The sequence below is a fragment of the Canis lupus genome, chromosome 16 (genome assembly GCF_003254725.2).
Source record: "Canis lupus dingo isolate Sandy chromosome 16, ASM325472v2, whole genome shotgun sequence".
In the NCBI taxonomy this organism is placed as follows: domain Eukaryota; kingdom Metazoa; phylum Chordata; class Mammalia; order Carnivora; family Canidae; genus Canis; species Canis lupus.
The window spans coordinates 8,970,762-8,983,834 of record NC_064258.1 but is presented as its reverse complement, the minus strand read 5'-3'; the positions used below and the strand labels follow the sequence as shown (position 1 = coordinate 8,983,834).

Genomic DNA, 13,073 nt, shown 5'->3' with positions numbered 1-13,073 from the left:
CTGAGAAAGGTGCTTCATCATTCTCTGGCTGTGGTGTTAAGCTATCAGCTGAGTTGGGGCAACTGAGACAGAGCACATTAAAAAATGTGCTTGGACCATCTTCGAGAGCCAGGTCTTCCCAGCAGTGGAGGATGGACTGCCCATGGCAGGACAATATTTTTAGGGGGTTCACAGACTTAAAGAATTTTCCATGGTAAAATGTTGATTTTTACCATTACTTTTTATTCATGGAAGTGGTAACGGTTTTCATTTATGGCCATGACATAAAGTTTCCTTTTAAAATAAATGCATTTAAGTTTATTTAAAGGAAAATGGTAAGCAAGCAATAGCACAGGAGATTTGCAGATATGCAAAAACTGTAAAGGCGTTATTCAAATGACTGAATTTAGAAGATTAACGTCTTAATACCAATTGAGATTTGTTGACTCAACTGACTCACCTGCTCTGAAAAGTTGGGATAAAAATGGAAAAGTTAGGTCTCTGTGCTGTAACAGTCATCAACTGGATGACTTAGTCTTTGTTTAAAACAATTGTAGTATTTTCTTTAAAATATTTATCTGTTGGCTATTTAGGCAGTAGGGTCAGCAAAGCCTAGTTCAGCGGTACCCGAGACAGAGGCTCAGTGTCACTTTGAGTTTGAGCTTGCCTCCACCCCACACCCAAGCAGCTGTACCATCCAGTTCTCTCTAAACAGGAAGCCCTGGTGATCTCATAGTCCCACACAGACACTTCCCCTTTTCAGGCACACTCCAAAATAAAGTCAGGATGTATACACAATGTAAGGTGGTATGGTGCTGAATAATGACTCTCAAAGATGTCCAAGTCCTAATCCCTGGAACCTGGGAATGCCACTTTTATGGCAAAAGAGACTTTGAGAATATGATTAAATTAAGGCTCTTGAGAAGGTGAGGTTGTTCTGAATTCCCCAGTTGGGCCCTAAATGTGATCACGAGGGCCCTTATAAGAGGGACGCAGGAGGAGTCAGAATCAGAGAAGTTAATGTGGCTACTGAAAGTAGAGATTGGAGTGACATGGCCATAAGCCAAGGAAGCAAAGAACCAATACTCTCCTGGACAGAAAGAACTGACCCTGTTGACATCTTAACTTTAGGCTAGCAACTCTGATTTTGGACTGCTGGCCTTCAGAACCTTAAGATAATACACTGTTTTGTTTTAAACCATTAAGTTTGGGGTTGTTATAGCAACAAGAGGAAGCTAATAGAGCTGGGAAAACGTACTTTAAAAAAGTCCTTCACTCTCTGATAGGATTCATCGTATTGATCTGTTATATAAGGTACTACTATACATTTAAGAGAATACGAACTACAGAGGATTCAATTAAAAAGTTTCAAGATCTATTTAAGTTTTGGAATAGGCATCCATGTGATTGAAGTATCAAAATGGTATCAGGAAGTATCACCAAAAACTACAGTGAAAAGTCTTTCTCCTGTTATGATCCCTAGATACCAGTTTTCACTAAATAGAACCAGGGCTTCTTGGGGGTAAGACATGTACAAGATGAACCTGGAACATCTCATTGTTTCAGAAAGTGATAAAGACATTCTATTAAAAGTACTCAGGAGCAAACTTACACATGGTCCCATTAGCTAAAGATGTGACAATTTGATGAATAAAATTATCATTGCAATGGGTCAAAACACATCAAACATACTTAAATCCATTAATTCATAAGGATACAAAAATATCATTAGTTACTACTGTAAGATGTCACAGAATCAACTCATTATTTTGAAAACTAACAATAAACGGAAAGAACCAAGTATTGATCCTACTTTTTTTATATGAACTGTTCCTTAGGGTAATCATAGCAGATGAGGGTAAATTCAGAATTATTGCAGCTAATAAGTGCAGAAGGAATATCACCGTTTTGCAGCTACTAATGAATTAATGGATCTAGGTGATAATCCTCACAGCTGTTAAGATCATAATAAAAGAGAAAAATAGACATAATCAATCTCCTATAGAGCAGTCTTACAGAAAGAGCCTCTGGATCAGTGGTTTCCAAACTTGGGACACTGCAATCACTTGAGGATCTTTTTAAAATTCTAAAGCCCAACCCACACCCTCACAATTAAGTCACCATCTAGGTCTGGGGGTAGGACACAAGCATCAGAATATTCTGAAGGCCCTTGGTGTGCAGACAAATTCAGGAACCAATGGTTTAGATCTCACTACCAGACTGGGGCTGAAGAACAAGTTGAACTACACCAGAGGATGCAACCAGTGAAATTCAGACTATGGGAAACCCTATAAGACACAAGCTATTTATTAAAAATGCAAGAAGAAAAAAGGTGGGCAGGGAAAGTTGAGGGGAATTTAGAGACTTAGAGATACCTTTTTAAGCATCTGACCCAATTACAACATATAGAATTTATTTAGATCTTCATTCAACAAACATACTGTAAAATTATGAGACAATTGGAGAAATTTAAATGCCGACTATGTATAATACTGTATCTTGATGACTTTCCATCTTTGATGTGTAGTATATTATTCAGTGGATGCATAATGATTTTCTTAAACAGCCCCAACTGACAGGCATCTAGCTTGCTTCCAATCTTTTGATGTTATAAAAATGCTAAAATGAATACTGCTGTACATATGTATATGTTCAGGTATATGGGTAGAACAAATGCCTAGAAGTGAATTTGATAGGTCAAAGGGAAATGCATTTGCCAGGTACTAGCAAATAGCGCTTTTATGGTCCTGTACCAGGGTAGAAGCAGTGGAAATGGAGAGAAGTGGGCAGATATGGAGAAGGAGCTAATTTGAAGATATAGCTAAAAGATATAGAGTGTATGTAAAGTAAGAAAAATGAAAGAGAAGCATAAATCAGGTCTAATATCAGTCAGGTACAGGTAATTTTCACATGGATAGCAACTGCCTCCAATCTCAGTGATTTACATCAACATCTATTTATTTATTTCTTGTTCATACTAAATGGTCCAGCATGGACCACTTTGAGCTCTGCTCCTCATCATCTTTATTACAGGACCCAGACTTCAGGAACAGCTCTCACCTCGGAGACTAGGTCTCCTGGCAGAGGGGAAAATATTAAATGTCTCACCATGTACCACTCTCTTGACTTTTGCTTGGACATGGCACATATCATGTCTGTTCATGCTCAGATGGCCAAAAAGTCACATAACCAAGCCTATTGTAAATAGGCTGGAGATGTATAATCCTCTAACTAAATGGGATAGTCATATTTTAAGCAATCACACACTCAACCATGTCTCAAATGTTTCTGGCTTGAGTAATTGGTGGATTGTGGTTGTAACAGTGACATTGAGATGACTGAGCAGGATAAGATTTAAGGGGAAAATTGAATTCAGATTTAGATATGTTAAGTTTAAGTGCCTAATAGACATTAAAAGAGTGCAGCCAATTTGGCAGTTGGGTAAGATTAGTTCAATGGAGAGAATGAAACTAGAGACAGAAATGTGGAAGTTATTGATGTATAGATGGTATGTAAGTGATGAGACTATTAGAAGGAAAGGAGCCAGCAAAGACACAGAGGAGCAGCCTCTGAGAGGAGGAGTGCTGCCAGGGAGCATGAGCAGGAGAGTGTTTCAGAAGAAGAAAATTTCAGAAAGAAACAAGAAAGTTGATCTGTGTTAAATGCTACTGAGAGGTCAAGTGCAAAGACTGACAAGAAGTCACTGGATTGACAAGATCAGAATCATGGATGACCTTGACAATGGCAATCCCATTGAAGTGATGGGTACACAAAACCTACTTGGGATAGGTGAACATACTAGAGGTATAGAAGGGGAGAGAACAAGTCTAGATTATTCTTTCAAATGATGTTACCAGCAAAGAAGGAAGAAAAATAAGGCAATAACTGGAGTCAAAGGAGTTTGCCTTTTTCCTTTAAGATGGAAGACACTGCAACATGTCTGTATGTGTACAGGAATGATCTAATAGAAAAGGAGAACACAACACAGCAGAAAGAAGAAATAGTTGAGATCTCTGAGTAAGAGACGGTTAAGAAACAGAAGTGAAGGGGTTGGCTAGACAGACAAAAGCTCTCTCATCATGATCATCAGTTAATTAGTATCTGTTATTATTATACCTTTGGTTTCAATAAGCCTGCCCTTGTTCTCAGCATATTCACTGTATATTCTCATGTGGTGGTTTATCCACAACATCCTAGCCTAGAGGGTGAGAAGGAACAGGTTAGTGGAGTTAGTGGCTACCAGCTCCTGTTTGAAATGTGGCAGACTTTGTTTCTACTTTGACTCAATCACTTAGCAGCATCATCACCTTGGGTACATTCCTTAGCCTCCTTAAGATTTAATCTCCTAATCAGTAATATGAAGATAATATTGATTTATATCTTTATATGATTGTTAGAAGGTCCCAGAAACAAAAGTCAAAGTTCTTAGCACAGTCCCTGCCATGTAGGAAACATTAAAAATTATTATAAATTATAATAATAGTAATGACTATATACTTCTCTTTGTATGTCTGTATAAATGTATTTTTCTTGTGTTGTGACAAAACTGTCATGAGGTTAATGATTACAATAACTAGGCTTTTGTGGTTCTTACATTATTGGGGAAAGAAATACACATCAGTCAAATATTTATGTATTTATTCAGTACTCCTTCATTTTTTTTCTTGTAGTGGGTTGAAGATTATAAGCAGTTCCCCTTTCTGGATCTTTGGATTCAAATGATAATGAATTTTACTTACTATGTCTTTTTTTTTTTTTTTTTTTACTTACTATGTCTTAAGGAAAAAGCTGGGCAGAACTGAAAAACAATAGGAAGGTCTTATAATTCTAAAATATCTCCCTCTGATTTTTGCTTGTGTTATCGCACATTTTATGTTATATTTAGAAGTTTTATATAGAATGTAACTATTAGACAATGAAAGTACTACATTTCAAAATGTGTGGAATGCAGGTAAAGAAACACTTAGAGGGGGATCTATGTCCTTCATTTATTTTTTAAAAATACTAAAAAAATAAGTAATAAAAATTAAAAAAATTTAAAAATGCTGCAAATAAGTGAGCTAAATTGTTAAGAAATTAAAACAAAGAAAACTCAAAGAAACAAAGAGTAAACCCAAAGAAAGTAGAAGGAAGACCATAATAAAAAAATGGGTATAAAATAATGAATTAGAAAATAAACTAGAAATGATCCACAAAAGCAAAACATGGTGCTTTGAAAAGATTAATAAAATAGACAAGCCTATAGCAAGACTAATAAAAAAAACTTCTCTAAGAAAACAAAGAATAGAAGAAATGTCCTTAACCCAATAAAGGACATCTGTAAAAAATCTGCAGCAAAATCTCACACTCAATTTTCAAACAATAGATAGACTCTCACAGTCAGAAATATGAAAAGGATGCTCTCTTTTGTTGTTTCTTTTAAATATTGTACTAGAGGTCGTAGCCAATATAATAAGGAAAGAAAATGAGAAATTAGACAAAAGGAATAGAAACAAACAGTACTGATATTATTTGCATAAAATATGACTGTCAGCATAAGAAATCAGATATTCCACATGTAAATCAGTAGAACTAAAAAGAAAGTTTAGAAGGATCATTGATTATAAAATTGGCATAAAAAACAAACGATGAAGTCATATGATATTTGTCTTTCTCTGCCATATGTGGGATTTAAGAAACAAAACTGATGAATATAGGGGAAGAGAAAGAAAAATAAAATAAGATGAAAGAGACGGGAACAAACCATAAGAGACTCTTAACTCTAGGAAACAAACAGGGTTGCTGGGGGGGGGGGAGTGGGTGGGGAGATAGGTAACTGGGTGACAGGCATTAAGGAGGGCACCTGCAGTAATGGGCACCAGGTGTGATATACAACTGATAAATCATGAAATTCCACCTCTGAAACTAATAATACAGTATATGTGAATAAGAAAAAATAAATGGTGCTCCCATACATGAATAATACCAATAACAAAAAATATATATACATATATATATGGCAAAAAAAAGATACTCTTCTGTACATAAAATTATAAAATGTCTCTGCAGGACAGAGTTAATGGAATCAATGGAGAGATATAACACATTCATATCAATGTTGTGATAATGTTGGTACTCTAGTTTATAAATTTAATGCAGTCCCAATAAAAAATATTTCAACAGAATTTTTCGTCAAATCAGACTAATTCTAAAATATGAGAAAGATACTAAAAAGTATTACAGAATTATAATATGTAAAGTAGTGAGGCATTTCCATAAGCCAGACACATGGATCAAAATAGACCCAAGCACCTCTGTCACAAAGTTGTATGATAGAGGTGGCACTACCTCTATGTGGGGTACCTCTTCCCCTCTTAGTGGGGAAAGGGGACTGGGGCAGCCAGCACACTGTCTTTGCCAACTCTTTATAGGGGTATGCTTGGCTTTAGGGCAGGATTATTTTGTCAGGGTCCCAGTGACATACTTGCTCCGATGAGCCACCTCTCATTATAGACCCTGGCTCAACACATGACCTTCTGATTAATTTGGTTTCTCAAGTACTTGGAAAGTAGGGGCTCAGAGTAGGGACATTGGATTCTTGTTCCTGGAAAAGGACACCTACTCTTATAGATTAGTGAATGAACATTCTGGTTTGCAGGTTATATCTTAGTAGATAATCTAACTCCTAGTAATTGGGACATGAATGAAAGTACACCAGATGACTTCCAGCCCCGAGGGCAAGCTGAGAGCAAGGTCTTGAGGGAATGGGTTCCAGGAAAGGGGACTGAGGATAAGGATACTGAAACAGAGATGAAGTGCTAAGAGGGGAACTGGGATGACCTCATCTAGAAACTCAGTATTTCCAAGGAGCTCCTGCCTGGAGGCATAACCGATGCAATTCCTAGGCTTACAGTTTCTGTAGTATTAATGGGGCAAAGGAAGGAGAAAGAAATAGAATTTAAAATCAACTAACAAGGCTGTAGTGAGTTATTTTCTAAATAAAAACTATTCAAAATTCGTCTGCTTATCTTCCTCTCCCTGCCTAAATGTGTGCTTGGAGTCAGCCTGCAGTCACTTATCAATGACTGTTCAGTTTCCGATTAATTATTTAACCAGTCGGTGTGGCACAAATTATGCCTGCCACCTAGATAAGCTATGGTAGAAATTAGGGGGGGAAAGAAAGAATAATTTCAAAGTTGGGAAATATTTTTTAAATTAGAGAAAAAGAGATGGCAAAATGTTCTTTCTCAAATAATGAAAGAAATGAGGAGATCAAAGTACACTGATGTGTCTACAAAATTAGAAAAAAATTTATGAGAGCCTGTGGTGAAATGGATACACTGACAGTGAGACTTGCTGGGACAAGCTTTCTGGATAGCCTTGTGTACCAATGTTTGAATCCAGTGACCCATGGATTTCAGATCTGGGAAAGCTCCATACATAAAGTGCTGGAAAAGCTTGATGTACAGAGATATTCACTACAGTAACATAACTTAAATTAGCTAAAAAATAAGAACACTCTAAATATTTTTTTTAATTTTTTTATTTATGATAGTCACAGAGAGAGAGAGAGAGAGAGAGAGAGAGAGGCAGAGACACAGGCAGAGGGAGAAGCAGGCTCCATGCACCGGGAGCCCGACGTGGGATTCGATCCCGGGTCTCCAGGATCGCGCCCTGGGCCAAAAGCAGGTGCCAAACCGCTTCGCCACCCAGGGATCCCCAACACTCTAAATATTTAACAAAAGGAATAGTTTAGTTTATTATGATACATCCTCAAGAGGAATATTATACAACCATTAAAATCATATTCATAAAGGATTAATGACATGGAGATTTTCCCTTATATTAAAAGAAAATAGTAGAAATACAGAGAAATAGAAATAGAAACACATTATAGAGAATGTAATCTCAAAAATAGAAACAATCTTCAGAGAAAAAACTAGAAAGAATTAGAATAAAATGAAAGTAGGTGTTGTCTCCAATAATTGTAGGTTTTTTGCCCACATTTTTGTCAAAGCTAGCCAACCTCACATTCTGCTCCTGTGTCTTAAAATCTTTTGAGAAGGTAACTATTTAATGCCTTGTTTCTAAAACATTTCCGATGTGGCCACAGTTTTTAATGGAATTGATGGTCATGCATGTTGCAAGCATAGAATAACCATGACAAAGGGCTTTCTTCTCCAAAGAGCAGGACAGGAGGTTTACCTGGCTTCACTGGAGAATCATGATTTTTATTCCAGGACATGTGCTATTTGCCAAAGGGATCTTTCAGCATTTCAAAAACATCAACAGCCTCTGAATCCCACCAAGGAGAAATTCTTTGATAGCATTGATGAGAACACAATGGATGAACCAAGGAGTTGGTTGTTTCCAGAAGCATATAGCAGAGAAACCATTTCCTCTATAGCTGCTTAGGATATGTATTGAGGGAAATCTTGGAGGGTGGACCATCATTTGTCTGTCTTCTCTTGCATGAAACCTCAATCAACTCGACTATCTCTTTAATGAATGATTCATCAAACTATCCTCCCCACTTATCACAAGTAGCTTCTTTGGCTAACCAGTAGGCTGACCACTTTTGTTGACTCTATCAAGAAAGGGCTTTGTCTTGGGGAAAAGGAAATATTGGAGAATTTCTAGGCTTTAAACATTGAATCTTACTTTGAAAATGATCCATATGGTTCAATTTATTTTGAGGACGGGCAGTATAAGGCATACCACTGGCTACTGCAGGAATGTGCGTGTTGTAGCAAGAAACAACCACTTTAGTTGTGAAATGAAACCAAAGGAGGCTACCTGAAGCTACTACATGTATTTTCTGATGTCATTTTCCAACTCAAGTATCCCTAAGGTAAATAATGATAGATGTCCATAATCATAGTTAAGGGATATTTCCATTAATTCCCATCAAAGAGATGGGAATATTCTAAATATCACAATACAGTGGTGGCTGTGTGATGGTTGCATATTATCTGCTTTTTGTGGTAGCATCTGAGGCCTGCCTTTTTTGCATTTTTTTTTTGATGGCACAAGACTTAATGGCATAAATTGACATAAAAAAGAAATTTCTTCTGCAATGACAATTTTTAAAGAAGCAGGAGGAAATTTTTGAAAAATCTTTTTTCATTGCGTCTCTAAAACTCATCCACGGGTATTCTCGGTGTATCAGTTTCCTAGGGACTGCCATAACAAAGTACCACAAACTGGGCTTAAAATGCCAGAAATTTGCTGTCTCATAGCTCTGGAAGCTAGAAGTCTGAAATTATGGTTTTTGCACGGCTGTGCGCCTTCTGAAACCGTAGGGGAGAATCCTTCCTGGCTTCTTCCTAGCTTCTGGTGGTTTGCTGACCATCTTTGGTGCAGCTGTGTGACTCCATTCTCTGCCTTTGCTATCACATGGGATTTTCCCTATGTCTCCAGGTCTTCATGTGGCCATCCTTTTATAAGGACACCAGTCATAAGGATTAGGAATCCACTCTAGTATGACCTCAACTAATCACATTAGCAACCACCCTCTCTAAATAAGATCATATTCTAAGGTGCTAGGGGTTAGGACTTCAACTGATCCTTTTTGGGGGTGACATGATTCAACCCATAACACCCGGAGTCCATGGGTTATCCAAAGAGCCTTTTTGAGACAGACGGAGGGCAGCATGAGAACATTGGGACCAGGGAGTACGAAACACGAGTGCAGAGAAGGAAGTGGGAGCAAGACAAATGGAACCCATTTTACAATTTTGCCTGGAAGTCTGGTGGCAGTGATCTTTCCCTGTTGATTTTGGTGCAAGGACTCTGGTTACTGATGGCAACTTTTGGCCACTTCTCATATGAAGATGCTTGAGTTCTATACTTGAGTACTGGTTGCAAAGTGAAGTTTATGGTTGTGTCCAGAACATTCTCTGCTGATGCCATATGTTTGAAAATGTCTGAATTTTGTGCAGACACACACAAGCAGTGTTTTTGTAAGTGGAGTTACATAATTAGGGCATGGACTTGCATAATAATTAGCACATGTAATTAGGCACAGACTTCTTGTCCTTTAATTAGACAATCAAGACATCTAATTACAAAATTAAGATGTAATTATGTGGCCCAAGATCTACATATTTCTTTCCATCCATTAGAGATCACATTTAGAAAATAATTCACAAAAAAATTGATGAAGAAATGAACCCAGAAACCCAGATTCAAGGATGTTGAGGAAAATCTTAAATGGACTGGTAAGTCTTCTTTGGTCTAGGTTCCTCTTAGGTGTGAGGGGAGTTATTTAAAATATCAGTCTACTTGAATGAATAACTTGTACACACTATGCTGTTGACCTTTGGGACACACACTAATGAAGAGGAATGTTGGTAAGACTAATCCGTGTAATTCACACATGGATCTTGAGTGCGGTTTGTAACCACACTTGAACATGGGCTTACGTGTGATGTCCTGGGAATTTTATTCAAACCCAGTAAAGCAGTCAGATGGTGGAAACTTCCTTCCCATTCTTGGTTCTCCCTTGTGACGACTTTATAAAAGTAGACCCATTGCTCAGAATAACACAAACCAACACTTTGGTCGTGTTGTCCTTTCCCTGAATATTTGAATATTCGATGACAAGTTCTTATTTGAAGTGCTCCTTATTGGACCATACGTGGGAAAGGGAAAGATCAAAGACTATGACGAACATTCCATCTTTCCAATGATAAGTGTGTGATTTTTAGAGCAGCATTTTGCTCATCTAAATTCTAGTACTCCTAGGAAGCTTGGCTGTAATGATATGCTCTATATTTTTCCTTGCTCCTAAATTGAGATTTGGCTGATCTCTGCATGATGCTAAACACCCAGTTTGACTCATTAATTTTTCTGAACTAACTGAACTTTTGACCTAATTGGCTGGCTGATTAGGGATTACAGCCATATGTCCAGGTTTTTCTAAGCCAGCTCTGACTTTAACTGTGTTATCCCTCTGTTCCCATAAACTGGTGGAACATCCTAGTAATTCCAATGTTTTGACAGCTACACTGCACTTCTCAGACTGCTGCTTTCTCCTGGAAAGTGGCACAGAAATCTGTCGGGCCACGCTTCCTGGTTTTTGGTTAAGAAAATATGCTTCCCATATGGTTTCAGGCCATGAAAACAAAGACATGAAGAGGTTATAAGCAGTTGGTGATGAGGTCTTGTCTCCATGGTGTGTTCTCTCCCTCCCTATTTTGTTTTTTCTCGATTAGGCCACGGAATGTGATGAGGGACAAATTATGTGCAGGGGTCAGTTTTGACTAGCAAAACACAAATTGCACAGGGGACTTATTTTTGCCATTGTGACTTTTTTCTTTTGCCTTGCCTTCTGATTATTGTTCATGGTCAATGCAGAAGCAAAGGAACTGAACTGGGGAGAGGTATATTTTTTAAAAACAATGAGTGTATTGATGGAAATTTAAGGTGGGGAATGGACATTTAGACTACAGCATCACTAAGGTGTCTTCCACCTGTGGATTTTAGGAATCCTCAATCTCCAGCCTGTCACTGGATCAGGAGGCATTTCCTGAGGTCTATTCCACTCACTCACCTCTGCCCCTGTATCTCATTGGTCCTTAGACACTGTCAACTGGAAACCACTACTTCCACCTGTCCTTGAGGTGAACTCGATAATTCAGTGTATGAATGAAAACTCCAATTTTTTGGTTTTTAAGGTTTGCTTTTCCCCTCAGGTACTCCACAGCAGCATTTTCAAGGTTGGAGAAGTTGGGCATCAGACATCCCAAGCCTTCTCCCTTTATTGGAAACTTGCCATTTTTTTGCCAGGTAAGAACAGTCTTCCATTGTCTTCAAGCATAAGATCCACTGAGCCCATGGCAGCTTAACCCATGAAGCACTGCTTCCATGTAGGTCACCTACACTGTGGGCGCTGTGTGGTGAGCCCTCCCCTGCTTCAATGAATTCTCATGTGATGACAATGATCCATCGCTTATCACCCATCAACATGTGTTGAGTCCTGCCATCCATCCATCCATCCATCCATCCATCCATTCACCCCAAAACCCACTGGCTGAGTATCTAGACATGCCAGGCCCTGGGATGTGGAAGAAGTAGAAGTTATTATGCCCTCAAGTGTGCACATGAAATTACAATATTCGGCACCAGATGGGATGTGCCCTGCACTAGATTAGGTGAGAGAGATGGTAGCTGTGATGTCCTTCAGAGGAGAGGGAGATTTGTCAGGGTTAGAATCACCCTGGAGGACTTCCTGGAGAAGGAGGTCTGGCAGGAGCAATAAACACAAACCAGGTGGGGAGCAACAATGTGCATGACTGCATTTAAATGAGAAATAGGGCACAGCTTGGTGAGCAGCCTGGACTGACTGGAAGCCAAGGATGGGGGAGGACTAGGACAAGCACCTATGTGAGAGAGCAACAGGCTGGATAGCTGGCAGTCTAGAAAGGCCAGCCTACTATTCCTTTTGAGCAAGAGAGGGACCCTGAAGTAGAAGGTACCCTGTTGGAGTGAAGATTTAGTTTAAGAAGTCTAGGTGAGGGACACCTGGGTGGCTCAGCGGTTGAGCACCTGCCCCTGGCTCAGGGCATGATCCATGGTCTCAGGATCGAGCCCCACATCAGGCTCCCTGCCTGGAGCCTGCTTCTCCCTCTGCCTATGTATCTGCCTTTCTCTCTGTGTGTCTTTCATGAATAAATAAATAAAAATCTTAAAAAAAAAAAAAAAGAAGTCTAGGGGAAGTGGTGAGGACTTGGCCCAGGGTGAGGGTGAAATGAGGACATTGGGGGCAAACTTAGTAGCTCCTGAAACTAATTTAGTATAGAGAATTCAAGGCAAATGAGCCAAAGCATCGCAAAATGTTGAGCTAGGTTCACAGGGAGAATGGCCATGAGTTGACAGAAATAGAAGGTAGAGAGGGCAGCTGGTCTGGGGAGATAGCTTTGATTGGCCAGAGGGACATGCAAGTGGAAAGGTCCTGTAGGCATTTGTAGATAGAGGCCCAGCACTCTATCTTCTAAGAGTATTTTGTTTTCCTTCATTGGGTTTTCTCAGAAGCCAGATGGCTTATTCTGTGAACTCATGGTGTTGCAGCCACCAGACCCAACATCAGGAGCCAACAGATCCTGCGTGTGAAG

General features: G+C 38.9%; 1 protein-coding gene across 3 annotated transcripts in view; it reads left to right on the top strand.

Moving 5' to 3' along the window:
• TBXAS1 (thromboxane A synthase 1) overlaps positions 1 to 13,073 on the top strand; it is a 161,813-nt gene that overhangs the window by 32,226 nt on the left and 116,514 nt on the right. For all 3 annotated transcript variants that reach the window (XM_025433736.3, XM_025433737.3, XM_025433735.3), the window contains one exon: positions 11,655 to 11,748. In XM_025433736.3, the coding sequence (XP_025289521.3) occupies positions 11,655 to 11,748 (94 nt within the window). The remainder of the gene's footprint in view (positions 1 to 11,654; positions 11,749 to 13,073) is intronic.